The sequence below is a fragment of the Pelmatolapia mariae genome, linkage group LG15 (assembly GCF_036321145.2).
Source record: "Pelmatolapia mariae isolate MD_Pm_ZW linkage group LG15, Pm_UMD_F_2, whole genome shotgun sequence".
NCBI classification, from domain to species: Eukaryota; Metazoa; Chordata; class Actinopteri; order Cichliformes; family Cichlidae; genus Pelmatolapia; species Pelmatolapia mariae.
Genome location: NC_086240.1, coordinates 2,477,946 through 2,503,070, shown reverse-complemented (window position 1 = coordinate 2,503,070; position 25,125 = coordinate 2,477,946). Strand labels below are relative to the sequence as shown.

At 43.6% G+C, this 25,125-nt stretch overlaps 1 protein-coding gene across 11 annotated transcripts in view; it reads left to right on the top strand.

Moving 5' to 3' along the window:
* The window catches only part of nrxn3b (neurexin 3b), a 314,465-nt gene extending 299,148 nt beyond the window's left edge, over positions 1-15,317 (top strand). For 8 of the 11 annotated variants that reach the window (XM_063496537.1, XM_063496538.1, XM_063496541.1 and 5 more), the window contains 2 exons: positions 2,259-2,337; positions 12,750-15,317. In XM_063496537.1, the coding sequence (XP_063352607.1) occupies positions 2,259-2,337; positions 12,750-13,732 (1,062 nt within the window). In that variant the 3' untranslated portion in view covers positions 13,733-15,317. Of the gene's footprint in view, positions 1-2,258; positions 2,338-10,550; positions 10,803-12,749 lie in introns of those variants that run through there. The other 3 variants (XM_063496546.1, XM_063496545.1, XM_063496544.1) reach the window with 2 other exon arrangements.
* The last annotated feature ends 9,808 nt before the right edge of the window (positions 15,318-25,125 follow it).

Below are 25,125 nucleotides of genomic sequence, written 5' to 3'. Positions count from 1 at the left end.
AGTCTGGAGACTTTTGCAGTGAACTGTAGAATGTGTGACACCAAAACTAGTACTGAAGTGTTACCCACTGCAAGTATTCATTTCCCAAGCCCTTATTTCTACTGTATTCACTCAGATAACAGGAAGCCCGAAGTGATCTAAAAGCCAACCAGCAATTGGTAATAAGTCACCTCATTGTGATCTTTCATTTCCTTGTAATCCTGTTTCATAATCTCATTTCTGTCATTTCCTCTCTGTAGTTTTTCAGCGTTTGGTGGATGCTCGGCAACAAATTGAGGTTACAAAACTTTTATATTTTGCTTTTTTGAGAACAAATCACGCTGATTTCCCTCGGTCACATGGAAATGGAAATTAGCTGGAATTTATATTGCACTTTAGAGAACAATCTCCATTTACCCTTACACTCATACAGCACCTTATATCCACTACCTTACATCCACAAGTTAACCTAATGTGCATGCCTTTGGGCTGTGGAAGAAAACTCACACAGGAGCAGAGGAGAACATGTAGACATCCCACAGCAAGCTGCATTAACTACTGCTGCTCACACAGGCCAAACGAAGCCTAGATTTCACGTCATCTTTAAGGCTAATGTTAGGAGCCCCATCGCATGTTCGACCAAACAGCGTCCGCTTGCTCGAGCAAGCCCAGGTCACTCAAAGATCCTCTAATGCAGGACTACTACCTTCTCCATAACAGCAGGTAAAACAACAATGACCCTCAGCAAGAATTTCTAAGAAACACCACAGTACCCGCTGTATCTAACGAACTGAATGCCAAGTAGCTGCCTGAGAGTCTTTGTGCGTGTGGGTAGACGTGCACAAATTGGTGTGATCTGTTTAACTAAAACGTAGCATTTTGGAGATGCGCATGGGCGTGCAAGGCTCCGTGAAGCAAGCGCATCCAAAGCACTGAAAATATTCACCGTGCGGAGACGCTGCCGGAATCGGCATGAATGGACGAGAGAAAGGCAGTGTTTTCAGTCGATGCCGGGTTATGGTGTGATGGTCTCGGAGCTGAAATTGCTGGAACAGACTTTGAAGTGGCTCGGATTTTTCATCTCTCTCTCTCTCTCTGTGTCCCTGCCTCCCACATCTGCTGCTATCATAATAACAAGCAATAACCCTCTTTCAGCAATAACCAAGACTTTTACGCCCGTAATGTGGCTTCAATAAATAATGTCATGTTTACCAAGGGGCTATATTTTACAGCAATTTAGTTTAAAGCATCCCCCCCACCCCCACATTGCTTTTTTTGCCTCCTCTTGGTGGAGTACAGTACATAATGTGGTGCATTAAGCACACCAGCAAAAACGCACATTAACACATTATCAAATGTGCTGATAGAGAAAACAGCACAGCCCATCATGCATAATCATAGCAGACATTAGGAAAAACAAACAAAAAAACAGAGAAAAATCAGCCTTCTGTGTGAGGTTTTGCAGACATGCGTGTGCTGCACATCAGCATACGGTGGGAAGTGGACGCCTTTTTCTGGGCGCCGTTGAAAGCGAGCGGCACAAGCATGGGGGCGCGTTTCATTAGTCTGTCAAACTCAATGATATTTAGAGCCCCACACCCTTGGCCAGGACTGGAAAACTCAATCAGCACTCTGATTTCATAACCCTGCTTGGTGACAGGGCTTATTTTATCGCCCCGCTGATTCATTCTAATAAACGCCGGCTGCCCAGCGCGCCGCTACTGAAATACAACCCTCTCCCTCCCTCCCTCTTCTGTCCTCGACGGGTCGACCTGGAAAAAAAAAAAGGAAAGAGAAAAGGGGAAGGGAAGGGTTGGTCGGGTGGGAGGGATAAATCAGAATTGTGGGAACTGGAGGGTGCAGATAATCCATCGCCGGGCCAGGCGGTGTAACGTGTGCCACCCCATCCCCATCCCTCCTCCTGCACCCTTTAGCACAAATCAGGGGCCGGGACGCTGCTGATCTGTGTGGGCTTAGTGCGTCCATTGATTGCGGGCGATGGAGGAGAGGGGCGATAAATAATCGGAGGCAGAGTGCGGAGGGTGAAGGAAAACAATTATCTGCGGAGGTGGAAAGCACATAAAGCGAAGAATGATAAACGCTGTGAAATATGATTGACTCCAAGTGATATATGGAAGCCGAAGGACGGGCGAGAGAAGTCTGCGCGTGCAGAGATATCCTTGAGTGGAATGGCTGAGGACTCGCTCGCGGTGCCACTGGCCTAACCACAATTTCTTCTGTGTTTGTGTGCGTGCGTGTTTGTGTGTCTTTCTCCGCAGACGACAGATGACATTGTTTCATCAGCAGAGTGCTCCAGCGACGACGAGGACCTGGAAGAGTGCGACTCCGGACATGCAGGTGGGATGAGTGTGTCGAGTTGTGCTTGCTCTGAAACCTGGTCTATTTCTCCTTATCTTTCTTTGAGTTGCTACCGAGGAGCTTCTCCTCCCTTAGCATCATGTCCCATGGGAGCTTCAAGTGTAACTTAAAAAAAACGCCCACTTTCCCCTCCCACCCAGAAAAAGTAGCCACAGTAAGCGCAACAGGGTCCTCAGTGTCTGCCAAAAGTTTAAAGAACACTTTTTGGAGACGGGCGAAAGCAGTAAGAATGCACTTTCTACACCCTCGGCATGCTCTGCTGTAGGAAGTCCCACTCGGAACTTTTACTGTGTATAAGTAAATGCACACAGCTTACTGTCGGGACGTGTTAAAGCTCACGCCTTTCATCTCTGAAACAAGTTACACTTAGCTATGGGGCCACTGGTTGCAGACATGACGACGCGTTGATACTAATTTTGTTCTCTCGGCATTCAGCTGAGAGCAAAACTTTACTCAACAAAGTACGAAATTAGTATCAAGCCCCATGTCGCCCGCACTGATGCTTCAAAATGTATCTGTCCTGTACTTGGTTGATTTCCTCTTGCTGTGCGTGTGTGCGTCTCTCTTGACAGAGGATACATTTTGAGATTCTTTCGAGAACAAAGATGCTTTCAGCCTAGATACTGTGATATGTAGCAGACTAACTGCAACAGAGCCTCTTCCTCCCTACTCCTTCTTCTTCTCTTGTTTGTACCTCTGTTTCCTTCGTCGGAGGCTTGCCTTACCTGAAACATTCTAATAGAGAACAGATATCCTCGAATTTCTGTGCGCATCGTCTCTCTTCCCTCCCTCCCTTGACACACACACACACACACACACACAAACACGCACATATCACTTTGTGATTAGATCAAAGTGATAAGACACTCACTCAGTGGAAAATAACAACAGAGCTGGAAATAATGCCGCAGATTTAAAAGGAATGGTTATTTTTGAGGCAACTTGGGTTTGGATGAGTTGAATAAGCAGCTGTCAATCACGCTCCTGCCCAGGAGCTGTTGGCACGGATTCCTAATAATGCGGAGCAAAGCAAAGACTGTGAGCTGTATTGAAACTGGCTCACTATTTGAAAAGCAGCTCCCCTTAGGCGCTCTGGAAATCATTAACAGCTCCGGCTATTTGATTGCTTCAGTGTCCTTCAAAATACCATCACAGCCGGCTAATTGACGCTGCGCTAATCTGGCGAAACACGGCTCAGCTTAACACCGAGCATATGTCCACTTTTCACAGCTAATAATACGCCACCGCCGTGTTGCCCTTTCACGTCTGCGGTTGCGGACGATCGAGCGTTTATTTTGTTCTCAGGGAAAATCGGGCCTTTCCACTGTGGCTTTAGCGGATTTAACCATTTCTCCCCCAGTCTGAGAAAGGAAGTCGTTTATCGCTCTCTGATGGCATTTGTTTTCTTGAAATTATGACCACATTTAGGTCTTATGGCTTTTTGATGTGGCAGGGGGAAAAAAAGCCATTTCCTTGCAGCATTTTAGGTGCCTTATCTAGCGTGAGTTGCTTTCGTAAAGGCAGAGATTATTGAAATCGAATGGGCACGCAGCTCACGTGTTTCAATTTATTTATTTTTGTATCTCTTCAGACCATTAAAACCTCAAACCCAAGTATTCTCAAAAAAAAAAAGAAAAGTGAAAGTGCAGTCAAGTGAAGCGCAAGAAGCTTTTGCTGAGAGAACACGGTACCCTCCCCTCATATAGTGGCAACATACACACACTTACGCATACATACCGTACATCCCATCATGTGGACACAGAAATTCATATCCTCATTCCTCGCCCCCACCTCCCCCTCCGCTTCCAGTCGTATGAACAGTTGTATGACATGATGTTGGGTTTCTTTTCCTTTTTTTCTCGTGTGATGCACATATGAACATCTCTCCTCTGTATCGATTTGGACCCAGCTGCTGGGTTTGTGATTTTGTTTTTCTTTTCTTTCGTTCTTGTCTTCTTTTTTGCTTTCCTTTGGGGCCTGGGAGGGTTGGGTGCAGGCTGATTTTACTTTCCTTGTTTTGTTGTTGTGGTTGTTTTCAGTTTTTGTTTGCTTTTCTTTTATTATTATCACTCTTATCGTTTCTTTGGCGTCCTCCTCATCATCCGTCGTCCATCATCCAAGCAAGGATAGAGCCGCTCCTCCCGTTTTTTGCCTCATCTTGTGCCGCATGAACTTTTGGTGGTTGGAAAAGTCAAAGTTCTCCTCCTCATCAAGTTTTGTGTTTTATTCGTTTATTTTGTGCCATATGGCTTCTAAAGGAACATCCCTCCCCCCACCTCCCCATTTTCGATACAACATAGGGAAATGAACGGCAACAAAATCTTTTCTTGCCATCATCCTTTTTTGGCCTTGTGCAGGCAACCCCATTCTGTCTCAAGAAAGTTGTGTGTGAGAATGACTCCCCCCTGTCGCCCCTTCCGAGCGTTACCCCGACCCCACCCCCTCCATTCCGACTCACCCCACCTTCCTTCTTTTAGCCTTTCTGCATATACATGTCTGTTTGAATGCAGATGGCATAAAAAGACTTTTATTGCCACAAAGTATATCTGTTTTTCTATTCTATCTGTTGCTCCAAGTAGAAGGCATTTGTGGCATGCACTCTTGTACTGGACTGTACCGCAGCTCTGTAGACTAACCAGTAACCCTCTCCTCCAACCATCCCCTGCTTCTGCGTGGATATGATTGGCGTCCATTTTTACGCTCTGCTTCTTTTTCCCACCCATACGTCCCTCCACTCGGCTTCTACATGTCAGCGTGTGCGTGCTGAGGGGGGGGGTCTGCTCCCAGCAGCGGCAGCTCCTCCCTCCGAGGCGTCCTGTGTTCGTGCTCGTGCCTGCTGTCTCTGTCAGTGCTCCGTCTGCGTCTGCCAAACCAGCCTGTGTTGTCCGCTGTGCGTGCGTGCTCGTCTTGTGCTTGTGTTGTCTCCGTGTTGAAACCAAAACTGTTAAAACCTCACCTTGCCCCCTGCCCCCCCTTTTAATCCCACGCGGGTTCCACGAGAGGGCCAATAGAGAGAATCCCGCGAGATGACTCACAGTCCTCTGCATGCATTTACAGAATTGTCGGTTCAAGCTAAAGAAAACGACACGTGCAGAAATGCGTGAGCGCTGAGAGATGCTCAGTTTTGGAGGAAGGCAAATAAGTCGATTTATGATTTCATTTCACGGTGATTAACGGCGCCGTGGCTTGTCATTACCGTGCAATCAGAGCAATTTTATGATTAATGTGTCATTATATTGGGGTAATTGATTCAAATGATTTCAATCAATCCGCGAGTGCATTTCAAAATGTTTGATTTGTCCATACAGCACCTACAAGCTGCCACGAGTCAGGCCTGATGGAACTAGGTTTTAATCTGACTCACAATAGGCCAAATTAAAAAGTCTACCTCCTAATGAGACGAAGCAGTGGATGTGGAAAAATGTCTTTGTCGCAGCAGAACTGTTTTTTTTTTTTTTTTGTGAGAGCTGGAAAAGCAAAGGTGTGACTAATAACATTAATGATGTCTTTGCTCCACTCTAGCAGTGCCCAAAAGCCATATCAGGCAGACAGCTTTCATAAATCTTGGAACAGAGCCATCATCATTGTTATTAGTTACACCTCTGTCTCTATACTGTGTAAAAACGTCTTATCTTAAGTCAAACATGAAGTGTTACCATGGCTCTATTACAAACCTAGTAGTAAATGTTCATAAAACCTGTAATATGTGAACCTTCCGAGCCCATAAAAAACACATTTCCACCTATTTGTGAAAGGTTTGATCAACTAATGCCACAATATTAAAAGGGGAGCAGTTATTCTGTTCCTTAAGATGCTGGATCTTCATGTTAAATTCTGGCCAAAGTTTCATATACAAATGATCCTGTTTCAAACAGCCTGTTCTCCTATCTGTAATGTCAAAGCAAGTGGATACTACTAACATGGTCACCCCAGGCACAGAAGCCCCAGCCACCTCTTCAAACCTTTTCGAGGGGCAGCCAATCAAAGGAAGGAAGGCGCTTAAACTGCTTGTTTTACCCAGTTTAAGGTAAATAATAGGATTCAATATTTCAAACTATGACTAAGCGGGATCCAAAACATCAGCTGCTTTAAGCTGCTCACTTATATATATTATAACTTTCACAATACCTCTGGATCAGATGACTGCGTTTAATGGGCAAGTCTACTTATACTGAAACTCATAACTCAGAGAGGATTATCACTGCAGCGTGTGTTAGTTTCATGCACCTGCAACTTTACTGTTTTGGGTCAATTTCACACTCGTCATTAGCGTCGTTTCCAGCTGCAGCATTGGAAAAAAAAGGTTTGGCACTTAAAGGGACAGGCACTGAGCTCGCTGCGGCAACAAGCTACTGTTAGTGAACACAGTTGCTGTATTGACTTTATAATATGAAGTTATCTTAATTTTTGTCTACAAGGGGCCAAAAGAGAGTTTAGTGTAGATTCAGGAGATGAGATTCGGCAGATTTTGTACACTTCTTGCACCCCTGAAGCACCGCAGCTCCCTAACACACTTACTTTTTGCTGTGCTATAAGAATGACAGACTACCTCCTGAACATTATCGCACAGATAGGTTGTTTGAGCCTTTCTGAGCAACAGCCAGCCCAGGCGTTTTCTATAAGAGACGGCTCTCCTGCAAAATTGTGCAGCAAAAAGCACGCAGTGTAACTGTTGCATGCCACGCTGCAGTCAGCTATGTCATGGGAAGAATGTTTTTCCATAAAAAGGGCATAAATGATCCTGCATGCACTGTTACCCTCTGCCTTTGATCAAGTGCAGCGCAGATCAAACAGATGTAGTGTATTTATAGATGTTTCCTCATCTCGTTTGCCCGGGGTAGATAAAGTCCAGGATCTGGCGTTCAGATTAATCTTAGACTGGAGGCTGGGATGTAATGTTGTGTGATTTCTTCACTGCTGTATATGAAGAGCAAAGTGTAGGGTACGGAATGAAGTATGATAGGGATGGATCACCGAGTTTCCTTGTGGCATCGGCTATGGATTCCGTCAAGCCCCGCCGGGCCGGCTGTCACTTCGACACAGGCCTCGGATCAGTTTAAAGGTTATCCAGCTGACACACGTCTGCCGAGTGTAGAGGTGCAGCCTAATGGCTGTACAGCAAATCGACCAGCTGACAGGGGCGAGTCGCCACGCCTGTTGGAGACGGCAATTTAATACACCGGAATGCGGCCCAGCCACATGATGACGGATTAAGAGCTATCCGCCATGCGCCGCGGCTACACAGGAGAGCACCTTCTTCCGGGGGTGCTTCGCGCATCCGGACAGGACAGACTTCTCCACCGGAGCTGTGAACGGAACATCGCTTAATGTTTAGAAGAGAAATGAATGTCCATCAGTGAGAAATTAGGTTTCTTCTGGCAGACGTGTGCGCAGGCACGATAAGATAAGTTTAATGGTGGGGTAAAGTGCTTTGAAACGACATGCTTCTAGAAAGCTCAGCCGCTGCACGGTACACCCTTATAATCCCTGGCATGTCCCTATAAGTGTATCCACGCTGAGAATCTGTGGCTGCTGGCTTTCTGGTAATCAGTTCCCTACCTGTAGTAGGTAGGGATGAATGAATCTGCTACAGCAGGTGTCTGGGCACAATGCTTGCACCACAATGGGATTTCAGGGCCCCAAACCACTGACTCACCCACAATTTGCGTCAAAAATCCCATTCACTCAGTTCATCCGCGGTGCACCGGCTTTTCTGCTTTTATGGCGGAGCGTTGTCAAATCCCTGACACACCGTCAGGATTCATCTCCATTCGGAAGCCTCAGCAAACTTTTTGGATGGACACGGGGATCAAACCAGGGAGCGAGGAGAAGGAAAAGAGTGGGGGGAGAGGAGGAAAGTGAAGAGTAAGTGCTTTCTTGGAGATTTCTGCATCTGTAGCTCTCAAGCTGCTGAGGTAGTCAATCAGCCATTTAGTAGTTACTGTATTTACTTTAATTCCTCTTCAAAAAGCCCGCACACAGGCATGCAGCCTTTATTACATGGTGGGATGAAAAGAGGAATGGCTTTAATATTGAGTTTGTTTCATATTTTCATTTTAGTAGATGGGTTTCTCTCATTGATGCAAAAGGAGGGAGAGTCAGTAGGCGTGCAGAAACACACTAATCACAAGTCCTGACTTCCTTTGAGAAACTGGCTGCGGCTCTATCAGAGCGGAGGGTTTTTTTGGGGGGTGGTCTTGCTAGGATGGCAGGGTTTTAGAATAAAATCCTCATCCATCTTGGCGAGTTTCGAAAAACAAACGCAATCTGGTTGAGCAAACCCATTAGAAAGCGGCGTGTTTGTCTGCTTCTGAAATGCAGCAAGACGTGCGGCGCTTGTGCAAGAGCTTACACAGGATTAAAGTGTTTACCAAAACATCAAGGTCCTCTGCGCTGACTTTACTAAAACGGGGGGGCCTTCACTGCAGCGTCTCCCCTCCCATCCAAGTGTTTTGTTGATATAGCACAAAGCTAACAGTAGCCGAAAGCTGTTAGCCAAGAACGGAGTGAGAGGATGCAAACAAGGCCAAGACAACGAGGGCAGAGTTGGATAAATAAAAGCCTCGGATGAAATCGCTTTACTCCGAGACGCTCCTGTTTATTTAACAGGGCAGAGCGGTGCTGGAACGTCACAGGTGGCGGCTGCGCGACGTAGCGAGCGGCTTTTTTTTTTTAGTGAAAGACGAGAATGGCAGCGATGCAGTGCGAGGCCTCTGCGTGAATCATGTCCCATGACATCCTCTGAATCAGGGCCGGAGCAGTGACAGGGACATTCGCATTTAAGATGCCGGCGTCGATAAGGAGCAGTCAAGGAGCAGTGTGACAGATGCCATATTTACTCAATAATGCTTCGCTCGCAGAGACAGTGTGCTTAAAAAAAAACAAATGAGGTTTCTGTAAAACAGCCTGCAGAGGATTAACCCAAACCTGATGTCCAGAGATAAATCCACCACGTGCCCTCTTGTGGAACTCCAGATGCTTATCTGTCAAACGAAGGCTGTCGGTTATGCACATAACACAAAGCATCTAAACGTCGGATGATCTCTCTCTACCCGTTCTCTATATTAATTAGTGAAAGTGCTGGTTACATACGGTGCACCTTAACTGCTAGTGAATGACTTCTTTACATCAGGAAAATATCCCACAGCCCTTTGCTGGCAGTCACCTTTACTGACCATTGGCCCGCCCCTTCTTAAGCCCCTCCCCCTACCCCCACCATACCTGTCCCCCCTGGCTTGCTGTATTGTTATTGTATTATTACTCTCCCTAAATGCAACTTACTTAAGCATGCATTAACCCAACTTCTTAGAGTGGAACTAAAACAAACTCCAAAAGAAAGGAAAAAAAGCGTTTGTCTGATTTACCTCTCTTTCTCTGACGTACATCCAGATTGCACGCCCTGTCCTGTGTTTTAAAAAGAAATACTAACAAGAGAAATGTATTGAGGTAACTAATAATAACCCGCTTATTATTAGTTAAACGAAGGTGGCGACACTTTGCCTATAAACTGTCCCCCCCCCTCCCTCTCTCTCTCTTTGTCTGCCTCAGTGTGTGCTTTCTGGTTGTTCATCTTTGATAGTGTGAGAAATTTAATGCCTTTCTTTCTTGCTTGCTAATCTCTCTTTATCTATTCTATGATTTTCCTCCTTTTTTGTACATATATGATAATCCACATATATGTGAACCTCTCTGTTTCTTTTCTGACAATGTTCAAATTTAAACTGCTAATTTGTTGCGAATCACAATTGCGATGTTATTTTTTTTAATGACCCCCCCTCCTCCTTTTTTAATTAGAACAAACTTCCTCTTTTCTCTATGAACTAATTAGCGTTTCGTAAACAGCAGAAGGCTCTTAAGATTGGGTATCAAAACCATGCAGCTGCACTGAGATTTTCATAGAGAAAAAAGAGAAGCTGCCTCGAAAAACTGCTAATCCTGGCCCCGATCTGAAAAAACTGCTTTCCAAAACTGTTTCCGTGCTGATCTCGAACATCCACCTGTGAAGTTAAGCGCTTGTCTCCCATTAAAAATTGGGATCGAATCGATTAACGAGTCTGAATTCTTTTTTTGTGCATGGCAAAAGAAGTTGCAGCTTAGGGTTTGTAAAACTGTCAGTGTTGAGAGTGCTGTTCTCTTTTGTAGATGGGCATGTATATGCTCATTGTTTGTATATCCCCATCCCTTCCTTACAGCCAAAAGCTCTAATGCCGCCCGACCGCTTCGTGCCGCCTTTACATGGACATGGCAACTGATGTACACGTTCACCCCCATCTATGTCATTTCCTTCCTAGTATGTTCATAGGTCCCACCCCGTCTCACACTCCCTCCTCCCGAAACCCCCTTTACGTAGAGATTCTAAGATATGTACAGTCATCCAATTTGTTCGTAGCTGATGAGCAAGCTAAAGCCGAGCGAACGAGCAAAAAAAAAAAAAGAAAAGAAAAGAATGAGAAAAAAAAAAGTCATCTAATCAGGCTGTAAATATTTATGGAGAGACTTATCAATCAAAGCAAGAATTATAGATATACTGTTTTCTTTTTTCTAATAAAATGATTCTGAAAAATCCAAAAATAACAACAAAAAAGATATCCTGAACAGAATGGTGAAGATTATTTTCATGTCATGATGTGTGGATGTATGTGTTGTTGCCTCCCTGTACCATCCTGTCTAAGAAAAAAAGAGAGAGAAATATATACTTACTTAATCAGAAAATGTTAAAAAGAAACTAACCTAACTTGTCCAAAGGCATTCTTACACAACTTTCTTTTGTAAATTTTTTTTCTTCCTGCCAAAATCATGCGGGCAATTTGTTGATGTAAGTTGACAAAACTGATGGTATGCTTTCTTCCTTTGAAAACTGTTTCATCTTTTTTTCGTAGGCTTTTTTGATTTCTTCCGAGCTGACTTTGTTTGGTTTTCTTTCTTTCTTTTTTTAATTTACCTCTTACTAATCCTTTCTCTAAATAGCTCTATCTGTGGCTTTACTTTGTGAATGTTTCTTACGATGTTTGCTCTAACTCTAAACTCTTTTCGGTTGGTTTTTTTTGTAATGCCTTAATTATTATTTCAATTTTTTTTTCCTTTTTCATTTTCTGTTGTGTTCTCTTTTTTTTTTCTTTATTGTTCCAAAAGGTTTGCATCTCTTTATAGTGCCCTGTTTGTGAGCCTTTGCAATGTACAAACAATCCACCTTGGCAAGAGGATAAGCAGCTTCAATAGACATCTGAATGTTTCAAAGTCTTTGTAGTCGTCCAACAACAGGTTTAACCAATGAAAGGCAAATGACTTTATTATAAAAGAGGCAGACACATGTGGAAGCATGTCTCTGTCTTTTGATCTTACGTGTGAATAATTAATAACGTCCAACTGCTCTTACAAGCTGTTACAAGCCAGCAAACATTCAGGTGTCGCTGAACTGCCCGGTGACTTTGTGCCACTGTGGTAACTGTAGGGGTCAAAAGGCAAGAGGCTAGGGCAAGTAGGGGAGCCGCTAATGTCGAGGGAAGGACAGGTTCGCTCATCTCCAGCAGCATTTCAGCTGTGACTGCAGCGAGTAGATCAGTCAGCCAGACCTAAACTTGCCTATCAGCTTCCTAAGAGGTGCGAGATATTTTGGGACTTTGGAGACCCTCCAGCCCAAAGACACAACCTCTCATTTTTCATCATTGTGATGCATTGTGAAGCTTGTTAGTATTTTCCAGCCCGTGTAGGTCAGCAGGGTTAAAAAGCGTCGCTCCGAGCAGCTATGGTATAAGAAACACCTTACAAATAGTTTCTCATTTCAGACTTAGTTAACTTGCTTTCAGGCCCACTGGCTTGCACTTGAATTGCAAAACAAATGCTAATACCCTCTGCTTCTTTTTTATCCACAGAGCACATCTCTCGGTGCTCATAGTTTTAGGCTAAAAAGGATTTACACTTGAAGATAAATGAAACATGCCTCTTAAAAGCCCGGGCTAGTCATTTATGTGCAGATATATGCAGAATTACGAGGTAGAACTAATACGAGGGCCACAAACTCCACAGCATCACAAGTAATTCCCACTTTCCTATGCAGCAGCAGCATAGGATTTAATTTGAGGTGTCAGTTTAACGTGGCTCACCCTTGTGCATCCCTCAAAGCCTTTTGATGCAATGTATACTTATTTATGGCTGTTGTTTTCTTTCATTTGGGTCTCGTTTGGTTCTGAGTTTCATTGTTTTTGCACTGGTACAGTGTTTTCTGTTTGATTCTTTCTTTCTTTCTCTTCAGTACTTTTGATTCCCTACGTTGAGCTTTGCTTTTTCTACTTTTCGTTTACCGGTTCTTTTTGGTGCTTGACTGCTTCTTGCTTTGCCGATGGAACGCTTTCTGCCGTCTGACTGGCGCTTGTTTCTGTTTCACTTTCCAGGAGGGGAGCTAGTTATCCCCGTGCTAGTCGAGGACCCCATAGACATCCCTTCTGTATCCACCCGTTCTCCCTTCATCCCCCTCCCCCCAACCCTCCGCCCTGTCCTCACCATTATTGAGACCACCAAAGAATCCTTGGCCATGGCCACTGAGGCGGGGGTACCTTGCTTGTCGGACCGAGGCAGCGATGATTGTGATGATGGTGATGGTGGTGATGATGGTGATGATGATGATGATGATGGCATGGTGATTTCGGGGTTTGGCTCTGGCGAAGCTTTCGACTCTAGCCTGCCCCCGACTGACGATGAAGATTTTTACACCACCTTCTCCCTGGTAACAGATAAGATCTTGACCACATCGGCCTATGAAGGCGGCTACAAAGCCCTCGCGCCCAAGTGGGAGGCCAAGGACTTGAGGCCTAGCAAAGCCTCTGAGGCAGGTAGGACTACACCCACCTCGCCTCTGCCCGACCTCCGGGGCACGCCGCCGGCGGCGGTCCCCTCGGACACGCCACCCAAGCTGCCTGCCGGGAAAATGAACAACCGCGAGGTAAAACCCCCGCAGCCGGACATGGTCCTGGTGTCACTGCCCACGTCCTTCGATCTGGACGGCACCAAGCCACGAGGCCCCTTCATCACCTCGCCCATGCTGCGCACGGTGCCTGCCGCCCTGCCCACGGTGCCCGGCGTGCAGCGGGTGCCCCCGGGGGCCTCGGAGGTGGTCCGGGAATCCAGCAGTACCACGGGCATGGTGGTGGGCATTGTCTCAGCCGCCGCCCTCTGCATCCTCATTCTCCTCTACGCCATGTACAAGTACAGGAACAGGGAGGAGGGTTCCTACCAGGTGGACGAAACACGCAACTACATCAGCAACTCGGCGCAAACCAACGGCGCTGTGGTGAAGGATAAAGCACCCAGCGGCAGCGCCAAAGGCAGCGCCAGTAGCAAGAGACCGAAAGACAAGGACAAGGAATATTATGTATAGAGATCCAGTCATTTCCCGACCCATAAAGCTACAAACTGTTTGGAACAAAGTTAAGAACATTTTGACAGTACCATATTGGCAACTGTGATTTAAAAAGAATCAAATCTCTTTAGAACTCGAGACTTACTGAGTCGCAGAAACATTTACAAAAAAGAACTTTGGCTTATGGAAGCACACTTACTATTGTAAGCATTACAGAGAGACAATGCAGTAACAGCTGCACCGGGACTCAGCGTGGACACTTTTAAGGAGTCCCTGCTGGAGACATCCGGCAGTGTGAATAACATCACTTTAACACCCACACGACCCCAAGTGACTGTCTAAGAGGTGTGTGATCCTTGGAGTTCTGACGACCTTGTCCATTGTAACCCTGTAAAATACGATCACTGTCATTTCGGCCATTCTGAGCATGCATGTGAGGTGTATGTGACGTGGTGCTGGCATCTTGTGTAAGTGAGGGACCTCAAGAAACAATGATTGTTGGGGAAAGTTGGAAGTCAAACCCTGATTTCACGTTACAAAGCGGTTTCATTAAATGTAGCTTTCATGGATGCGATATGAGGTAACGTATACGTGTTTCTTGTTTTTCTTTTATTATTTTTTATTTATTCAATCAATCAGTAGTTTATTTGCTTATATATTGAATTTCACTTTTTTGTTTTCTTTAGTTTGTTTTTCTAAGGATGATGGCCAGTCAGGGTTGACTAGGCAGAGCTCAGCAGGATGTAATACAGTAATGTATTTCAATATTTTTCTCCCCCCGCCCTCACGTCTCAGTTAAGGATTGGACTGCTATGCAGGGCATCCAAATTCTAGACGGCATTCAAGCGTGCAAGAGTGGATCCACCAGGCAAACTGTACAATGTTATTTCTCAGAGTTTCAAATGTCTGATAGCATTTGTCTTCTTTGCCCTTTTCGTTTGATTTCTTTTTATTGTTTCGGTCGTTCCTCTGTTTCCTTTTACCGATATGACGCCGTGGCAAAAATGCATTACCGTAAAATGTGTCTGATGAAGATGTAATTGTCACAATCTTAACGAAGAAAAAGCAAACAAACACAGGCTGAAGATTTACTCCGGTGTGATTCTATCTGTTGTCACAGACGACTGTGTCAAAAACATGTTTACATATTTTATTACATCTAGCCGTCGTGCTTTGCAGGTCAAATGTTGTACAGAAGATTCCGGTTCCTGTTGAGTTTTTTTTTATCCTCTTCTTGTATAGATGGACCGTTTGATTTGATTTTTCTGCTGTAGCAACATGACTGGAAAAAGGAAAACAGCAAAAAAATGAAACATTTTTATTCTTTTGCCTGGAGATGAGAAAGTGATGTGCACAGGAACATTTGTTTAGGCAGGGAACAAATGCTGTTAGACGACAAGTCTGGTCTCCCTGGATGGTGTTTCTCTTCAGTCGCATGAATATTTGACCACCGGAAGCCGTCAGTCGGATAGAAGACGCCTCCCTCAGATCTTGTCTTAGGGACTCCTCCTTATTCTGAAGTTGCTTTCATCATGTTATTTATTTATTTTTTTATTGGAAATTCAAAAAAAATGAAACGAGAATAAAGACAGATTATGATGGATTTGGAGATCTATTGCTAGAACCTTACTGGCTTACAGATGTTTTTTATTTAGTTCCTTTTTTCTGTCTTTTTTTTTTTTTTTTTACTGTATTGTCTTGTCTGATCAGCTCGTCACTTTTTATGCATTCGATTTTTTTTCTGTCGTTGTATAGCTAATTTCATGTCTCATTTATACGACATTATCTTCCGACAATATGTCGGGTTTTTCTTTTTTAATGTCATTTATTTATTGCTGAAATTATTTGTCCTCTTCTGTTTTCATGCAAATCAGTCGGTGTGTATGTTCACTTTGATTTTTTGTGTTGGTACTTGGCTTTTTCAGCCAGTTTAATTATCGTCTTCTGCTTCTCCTTTTTGACTCCAAACAATTCCCAGAAATAAAAAAGGAAAAAAGTTGTTCCCAAACTTATTTTGGGTTGTTAGACTGCAGGATGCTGTCACTCGCTTCGTCCTAGTTGTGCTAAGAAAGACTGGAGACGACACTGAAAGAGGATGGAGATAGATTCTATCTGAGGCCATTCGCCCAAGCGCAGTTTCTCATCCATTTGTTATCACTTCGCTGATTTCCTTTTATACCAAAAAGTGGCACCATTTCTATTCAAATGAAGTCCGGAGCGGAGCAGCTCAACGTTATCATTTACCTATAGATGATTATGCAAATTCGTACACTGTTCATTGATGCAACAAGAGAAAAAGGGATGAGGGGAGAGAATGATTATTAGAGGGTCCAGAGTCTTCACAACACTGGAGGAATGGCTTTGGGTTTTAGAGTTGAGTCTTTGTGAGAGCGCGCAGCCAAATGAGATTCTTCACGACCATATGGCCGGGTTATGAGCTACTCAATGGCGGCAGCACCTGCTTTCCCAGCTCGTTTTTACACTGTCCATATTTCGTGCAAATGGGCCTTCACAGAGCTGGTCATTAACTTGCAATAGCCCATTGATGTAGGATATCAGAGTGCCGTGTGTGAGTATATCCAGCTCACACAATGACTACATATTAACTCATTCATCCTCCCAGGCTATGGGAACAAGGAGGCCAGCAGGGGTTTCGTTCAGCTGAAGGAGGAGTGCCTTTTTTTATTATTATTATTATTATTATTTAAATATTCAGAGGCAGAGGGATTCTTCTTTTCAGTCCTCCGCCAAAAATGTGAGGAAATTTGTTCTGCATAAGTCAACACAATAAAAAGTTAATGCGTAAGCAAACGGCATTCATTTTAACAAGCAGCGACATTCACTCCTCACTTCATCCTGCTGCCAAAAGGCAGCGAGCGGCAAAATCAACGTGAGAAGGGTGCCACTCGTATAACAAACCCCATTCGGCTCAGTTCGCCTCAGCTTTACGGTGCACGCTGGTGTTTTGCACTCTCACTGCTCTCGTATTGTTGTTTTAAAACATTGCAAGCAGCTGATCTTTGCAAAAAACTGTCAAACGACAAAGACACCATCTATTCTGCACCAAATAGCAGAGAGAGTTAGCAACTTAGTGGTTAGTTTTATTTATGTAGCGCCAAATCATAGCAACGGTTGCCTCAATGTGACGCGACAAATACAGAAAACCCCAATGAACAGATGACCCCCTCTGAGCAAGCACTTGGCGACAATGGGAAGGAAAAACTCCCTTTTTACAGGAAGAAACCTCTGGTAGAAGCAGACTCAGGGATCCTGGTGGTTGCCTCTCTAACTTTTTCCAAACTGTCCCTCAAAGCATTCATTTCTAATCCTGTCCACCAGGAAGAGATTTTACGAACATCTTTGCATCTTTGCTGCCGCCAGCTGACCCCTCGTGTAACATATCTAAGAAAAGGACATAGCCAGTTTATAAGGGCATGCCCTCCAAACAAATCGATGGCCACCCCAATATATTTTGTTTTCATTATTATAGGCCTAGTCATAAAGACTAGGTCGCTGGTTGGTTGCCTTAAAATATAAGTCAGCTGTTTCACCAGTGTCTTCTCCCATGATTGATGTCAGCTCCTCTATCTTACACTTTAGCTGGAGGGCCACAGAACCTGACCTGACTCTAAAGGTACCATAATTTACTAAATGGACTTTGTACTATGATAAATAGGATTTCAAAGTAGATACTGAGACCATAAGCTCATCAGACAAGTATTTACTGAGGTCGTATTAATAAGACATAGGTTCATTTTCTCGTAGACTTCTGTGCAATGAGATTTCTATTTGCAAGCAGTTGAGTCGCCACCTGCTGGCCACTGCAAAGAACGTGAGTTTTATGCAGTTCCACACTTAGCTGGTTCTCGTTGGTTTGTGTAGTTCAGGCTCACTCCAGGCAGCTATGTGATTCAGCTCTGTTTTGTAGTTAATTCAACAGGATATTAGCAGCAATTAAATGTCTTTATCTGTGATAATTGTTTAGGTTTTTCTAAGAGAGAAATCTGATCTTCTTTATAATCTTTATATCGCCGTTCACCATTCGCTCCTTTATAAGCTCTTTTTTAAAAAATCACTAAATATTTATCTGGTCTTCTTTTTTATTGAGCCGGAGGCTGCAGAGCACCGTGCACCAGTGGCAGAACTTTTCTACCTTTATCTCTCAGCTGTCAGAGCTGATTTATGTTCAGGAGCGTCTGTCACAGCCTCTTAGCCTCATTTACAACATTACACTGGAATGTGAATCTCAGTCTAATTGCAAGCTTGTTTGTAAAGAAAGGAGGCTGGTTTCATGGCAGTCAACAAGCAGAAAATCCCCTTAATCCAAAATATAACTGTCTTCTGCATATTTTTATGACGTGCTGGTAAAAAGTCATTTTTTTCTCTCCACACTGCAGAGGCCAGAGATTAAAATAAAAGGCCAGCACTGTGAGCCACTTAACATGACACTTAGCAATAACATCGAGAGAAATGAGAAGCAAAACAAACACCGGGGAAAGTAATTACAGCACAAATCACAGCAGAAAATACAGAGGGTAAAGAAAAAGCGCTCTTATTTTAGTCAAATATTTTCCCAAATAAAGAATAAGTAAATATTTGCAGTTATCGTGATCCAAATGAATACCCCCCTCCCCCCAACAAGCAGCGTGTAGAAAAAAGAAACAGGGTTTAAAACATTTAGGTGGTGTAATGCCCACTGGCACACTTACTGAAAACAGTGAGGTATTGTTATTTTCACAACCATTAGTCACTTTCAGGTTTACACCAGCAGGGTGCCAGTGGAGGAAACATATCCATTTGATATTCACAAGCCATTTGCTTACACAGTTGTTGGCTGACAAAGTTTATTGATTGGATTTTATGTGTAGCAACTACTTTTCCTTTTAGTCAAATTAGTAGAAGTAGATTACATCAATCCCTCTGATGTCGGCTGGATAATTCATATCTTAATTGACAGAAAAACAATTTACATTTGCTAATGGCTTTTCCAAATGGGTTTCTGCGTGCATTTGACTGCATTAGGTTTGCTTTCGCGCCGTATAGGGCCCGTGGAACGACAGCGAGGGAGCAGCACAGCTCCCGTTGGTGCATTTAAAGGCCGACAGTTGACCTGTCATGAAATTTTACTTCAACTAATGAAGTGGTTAATTCCACTTAAAAGCTTTATGGCATGTTTTTTTCCCTTTCACATAAACAGCAGCTTTATAAGGGCAGCACATCAGCCCTTTTGCTGATTACAGGTGGAATGTGTTTTGCTGCTTCCCACACTGGAGCAGGATGCTGTAAAACACCTTTGCGCACTGGGAACGTCTGCAGCTGTGGCATTTTATAGATCCCCTGTATAGATTGTAGAGATGCAGGATCTCGGTAAACATTCAGGAGAGATGCTGTATCCTCCCCGGGAACGAAGCAAAGCAGCTGTGAAGGCGACGGTGATCAGTCCTGACAGGTAAAATATGAGCCTGCTGACCTTAACTTATGAAGGGCGCACGCGCACGTTGGCACACACTCACCCACACACACACACAACAAAAAGACGAGCATGTCTCTGTGGGTATAGGTGTGCGTATCCATTAGGTATGCCTAAGCCATATCAAAGTTTGCAGAAAAATGGCTTAGCAGTTGTGCTTGTGTGGGTTAAGCATTCATATTCATATGTCTCAGTGGGTGCACGCTGTGATACATTAGCAGAATAGTCAGGTGTATATAAATATATATATATATATATATATATATATACTTAATTCACTTTTGTGTCTCGTTGTGAGGGGCACACCTCCTCCTATTCTTCTGCTCCATCACTGTGCAGCCAAAGCTTTAAGTTAGCTCCTCAGCCCTAATTAACTGCCAAGATATGAATGTGCTAATCTGGGCTCTAAATCTTCACTTCCATCGACAAAAGCTTTTACAGGCTGTCACCGCTGCATGATAAACAGGGGGGCTGCTTTCTCGACCAGTGGACACAGTGCCATCTAGGGACCGGCTCCAGGACCTCAGGAGTTTTAACACATGTAGGTATTTGTTTCCATGCATACATAATCATAATGGATCCAGCACGAGTATATATACTTTTTTATTTGGTGCCATTTATTTTTATAGAATAAAATCACAAATAATTTCCAGACACTTTAAGCTGTAAGGTCGCATTATTGGCAAAAAACTGGAACCGGGCTCCGGTGAGCTCCCTCATGGAGGAAATTGCTAGGACATCCTGATAATGGATGGCATTAGGACAGTCCAGCCTAACTTTCAATTCAATTTTAGTCCTATAGTGCTTCAAGGCACCTTTTACAGTAAGGTAAAGACCCTACAATAATACAAAGAAAACAATTGTATGACCCCCTCTGAGCAAGCTCTGTGACTGTGGGAAGGAAAAACTCCCTTTTAACAGGAAGAAACCTCCAGCAGATCCAGACTCAGGGAGGGGCGGCTATCTGCCGCAACTGTTAAGATGAGGAGAAGAAGAGCGGACAAAGACATACTGTTGGAGAGGCAGATAGTAACTAATAATTAAACGCAGAGAGGTGTATAAACACATCGTGAGCAAAAAAAGTAACTGAAGAAGAAACACTCCAGGCATCATGGGATCCCACAGCAGCCTAGACCTATTGCAGCGTACCCTTGGTAGGATTCAGTGTCACCTGATCTACTATATGCTATAACAAAAAAATACTCTAGGAGCCGCAAGTAAGCCAGCAGTCTGAGAACCAGACTGCCGCCTCTAATCTGGTGATATGGTACTACAAGGTCATTAAGATGAGATAAGATGGGCCCTGATTATTCAAGACCTTTTATGTGAGCAGCAGGATTTTAAATTAAATTCTGGATTTAACAGGGAACCAGTGAAGAGAAGCTAATATAGAAGAAATATGTTATCTCTTTCTGGTCCCTGTTAGTATTTTTACTGCAGCATTTTGAATCAACTGATGCCTTTTCAGTTAGTTTTTTATGTTAAGACATAAACACCTGCTGTTCCCTGCAGTTTAACTAATTGGTTTGTGTTATCTGGCTTCGTGCATTGATAAAATTGGGTGTCATCTGCATAGCAGTGAAAATGTATGCTATGCCTTCTAATGATAATGTCTAAGTGAAGCACGTATAATGTAAACAGAATTGGTCCTAGCACTGAACCCTGTGGAACACCATAATTCAAGCAAATGCATAGACTAGTTTTTCAGCATCACTTTTGCAATATTGTGCAGCAGACAGAGTGAAGTCCCTAAAAGGTTTATATTAATATATTTTGGTCAGAAATTCTTTACAGTTGCACTGACGGGAGTTTAGAGCCAAATACAACAACTTCAGTTTTATCAAAATTTAGATGTAAACAATTTTCGGTCTTCCAGGCTTAAATGTCTTTAAGACACCATGTGATTTGTGTCACCTGCTTCCACAGAGAAATTTATGTGGTATATGTCACCTGCAAAGCAATGAAAATGTACTGAGGCCTAAGACCAGGATTACATTAGAAACAGTGGTATTGGTGGTATTTTAGCTCACTGGTTAAGCAGGCACCCTTATAGCATTTGGCTGGAATGCCACGGCCTAGGTTCAAATCTGACCTGTCTGTCTTTCCAGTCTATTCTTCACTGAAGGCAAAAAACCCCCTCCAAAATAAACTTCTTTTTTTTTTAAATCAGACCTGGCATAGAGCCCTGTGGAACTCCATGAGTAGTTTCTGTGTGCATACAGGAGTCACTGTTTGCACAAACGAATTAGAAATCCTTCATTTTAATTTTGTCACTTTTTAAAAATATTTTTTGTGATGGTTTGAAGACTTTAAATCAGGATTGAGAGTACACAGAAGCAGAGAAACGGCTCTAGTGAAAATGACCAGACAAGGGACTTAAATGCTATTACAGAACACAACCTAGCATTAAGATTTAAACTTCATTTGTCTGATCTATCTCTTTGAGCATTTTAGTGAAGTACATCTACTCTGTTTTAATTTACTGACACTGGAGAATTATTACCATAACATTGAATTGATTACTACTGAGGTGGAACAAAATTCAAGCAGGCTAGTTTCCTCGGATGAATCTTGGCTGCAAAAAATACAGGAGAGAGGAGCCGTGCACCAAAACAGCGCTCCACTGTTGCTCTGCAGTCAGGAACATCAACAGGCTTGTGATGATAGAGGTGTGTGATGCCAGAGGAGGGTGTGTGAGTACGTGGGTGCACATTTATACTGTATGTCTGCATCTCCATCTGTAAGTGTCAGCGAGTCATGTTCAAAAGTCTGTGAGTTAGTGTGTGCGCGCTGTATCCGCTGCCTGGGGAGACAGGCCTCGTATCCAAGCTTGACAGTGTGATTGGATCCAGTGAGAATCCCAATGAAGCAATAAGTATCTCAGCGTCAGCTCTGCTCCCTGGGGTTTCTGTGCGCAGCCCATAGCCCGGGCCCAGCCCTTCCTGTTCAGTCCAGATGGAAAGCGAGGCGGGGTGGGATCTGGGGATGAAGAAAGGCAAGTGAACTTCAAACCCTTTCAGCTACTGTGAAGGTGACTGCAGCAAAACAAGCAGCACAACGTGATACGCAATGGATGGATGAGGGTATGGGAGGTGTTTGAACTCATTTGGAAACACAAAATGTAAAAAAAGAAAAGTAATTTTTATCACTACTATAACAAAAATTGGGACATGAATTTGACTCCTAAATTCAGATACTGAAGACCTTTTGTATCACGCCAACCTGTTTTTAATTGACAGACAGCTGAAGAATTCTCTCTCTCTGAGTTGAGATGTGGTCCTGATTGGTTGGGGCCCTGTGGAGCTGTGGTCCCAAAAGATAATATTATGTCATTTGATTTTTACTACAATACCTTTCTGTAATAATTAGGGACATCAGCAACTGTCACACATTTTACAGCACCCACAATTTATTAAGCTAGCAGCAGCGACCTGAAAGCAATCAGCGTCAACCAGTGCAGCCAGTTGTTTCTTTTGCTTAGTTATTGTTGTGGTTTCACATCTGGCTATGGTTTAGAGCAGTGTGTGTCATTATGGGTGTACATCGAATGGTCATAAAGAGGCTCATCAGCAAACATAAGCAGCATGCTAGCTAGCATTTTGTAGGCAAAACTGACTTATGTTTAAGAAAAACCAAAGGACATTAGTGTTGTTTAACACAATTTAGACATGCTGTATGTAAAAAAAACTACATCCAGACTTTTCGGTCTGGAAACAACCGTAAAAAGTTATTTAATCTGTTTAGCATTTACCTACCTACAGCTAGCAAAGACAAACCTCCAGGCTGAATCGCAGCCAGTTGTGGAAGTAATGGCTCTCCTACTGCACATCGCTCCTCCCCCAGAAACTTACTGCATAGGTTATTTATGAAAGCTGCTATTATAATCTTTACATCGTAAGTTAAGTAACTTAAAGTGCTGTCGCCTCCAGTTACAAAAAAAGTAAAAATAAAGAAGCGTAGCATTTCCTAACTTTAACAATGAAGTAGACATGCTCCTATTCAAGATTACAGGGAGCCAACTTACCATTTAAATACAAGGACCAAATGGCAGATATCATAGGAAGTGTGGCTTTCCTCACACATTCCCATTATTTGACATAGATGTCCACCCATCCACAAATTTAAGTGTTAATTAAGCATTAATCTCCCCACTCTCCACCATGCCAGCTTTTCTTTAAACATCATTTCCCCACAGCTGTTCCAATCTGTCTAAGGTAGCCAAATTCTATTCCTGCCTGTTCCAGTTGGTCACTCATATTGCGGCAGCTGCACAGAGCAGGTTTCATCATTTGTTTTGTGTATTTCACCGAAACACTGTTTCAAAATCAGTGCTGTATGAAATTAAAGTATAATACACTAATTAGAAATGTGCACAGGTAAAATCTAAAGGGAAGTTCATACTCTGCAGAGGGGCCTGGGAGCCAGTACCCTTATCACCCCTCTGCAGGCTACACACACACACACACACACACACACACACACACTCTCTCTCTCTCTCGTGTGATGCAGGGAGTGATAATGACACTGAAGCTATGGCTATTACAGCTACATCACTCAAGTTAATTCACAGCTAGGTCGTAGCATTTCCCCACCAGTTGCTGTGAGCCTATGCAGGGCCGCTCCATATGATTTAACACAGGTCCTCACAAATGATGACACTTGATTGTTGCATAAAGGATGCCATGAGGCTCCTGCTCACCGTGCCAGGAGAGGTCATTGTGACATCACCGCTGGCAGCCTGAATAGCTGCTCCTCCACCTGTCTGCCATTAAACATGGAAATCACTGCACTCATCCGTGACTGTTGAATATTCAGTGAGCAAACACAGTGTACAGCACTTCATCTTATTTTAAAATGGGTTATAAATACAAATTGTTGCACAACAATTGCACAAAAACATGATTTTTTTTCTCCCCTAAGCCCAGGAGAAAATGAGGTTGATACGGAGACTCAGCTGCAATAACCCATTCACTTATTGAACGACAGCGGCTGGATACACTCTCAGCCTCCGGGCTTAAACGAAAAAGCAGAGCATGGCTGCCTGATTGAATGGGTTTGTAATGCAAGCCAAATAGGTTTGTTCTAATGGGAATCAGCCTTGGTGACGGCTGCAGAGGCTTACGCTAGCACTATAACAGCAGTAAGCAGCAGGGGCAAACACCCCATTGCTTCTTGATTGGCTCTGAGAGGCAGAAGCAATACTAAGGGTTTGCTGTGTTTACTAATGGTCGTTTTAGTGGGGTAATATTCAATGAGCCTTAACTTTAGGAATCTGTAGTTCAGAGAAAAGGTGCAAGTTTGTGTTGCATGCGTGTGTCACTTCCCGCTCATGATCACATGATCAAAGTCTGCTCTGGCTTTAACACTGGACATCCTGCTGTCCTGCCTTGAGCCATACAAACCTTTGACGAGCTGGAGTGATGCAGAGGTCGCCCAGTGATCTGAATGTCCAGTAGAGGTAGGGGGAAAAGGTAAGAAGTTCATACTATAAGGTAAAGACGGTACGATGTTGGTGAAGTTCAGCGATCCACCAAAAACCTCTAGAAGTAGGCACTTGGCAACAGTGGGGAGGAAGAACTCTTTTTGAATAGGAAGTGACATCCAGCAGAAGCAGATTCAGGGAGGGAAAACTTGGAGACAAAAGATTAGCAGCTGTGACACAACAAACATCTCACAATGGAGACAGAATGGAGGACGGAGCCTTCAGCTTTCAGACAGCTCTACTCCCAGTTTGGCTTTGGGAGACAGATACCCTCTCTACTTTTAAGATTAGGCTTAAAACTTTTCTTTCTGATAAAGCTCATAGTTAGGGCTGGATCAGGTGACCCTGAATCCTCCCTTAGAGCTGCCGCAGACATCCTGTTTAAGTGAGAAGCTTGCTCTTTCTTTGTTGTCAGACTCTGTGAGACCTTATCCGGCCTGTGTCTCACCTCTTTGCGCA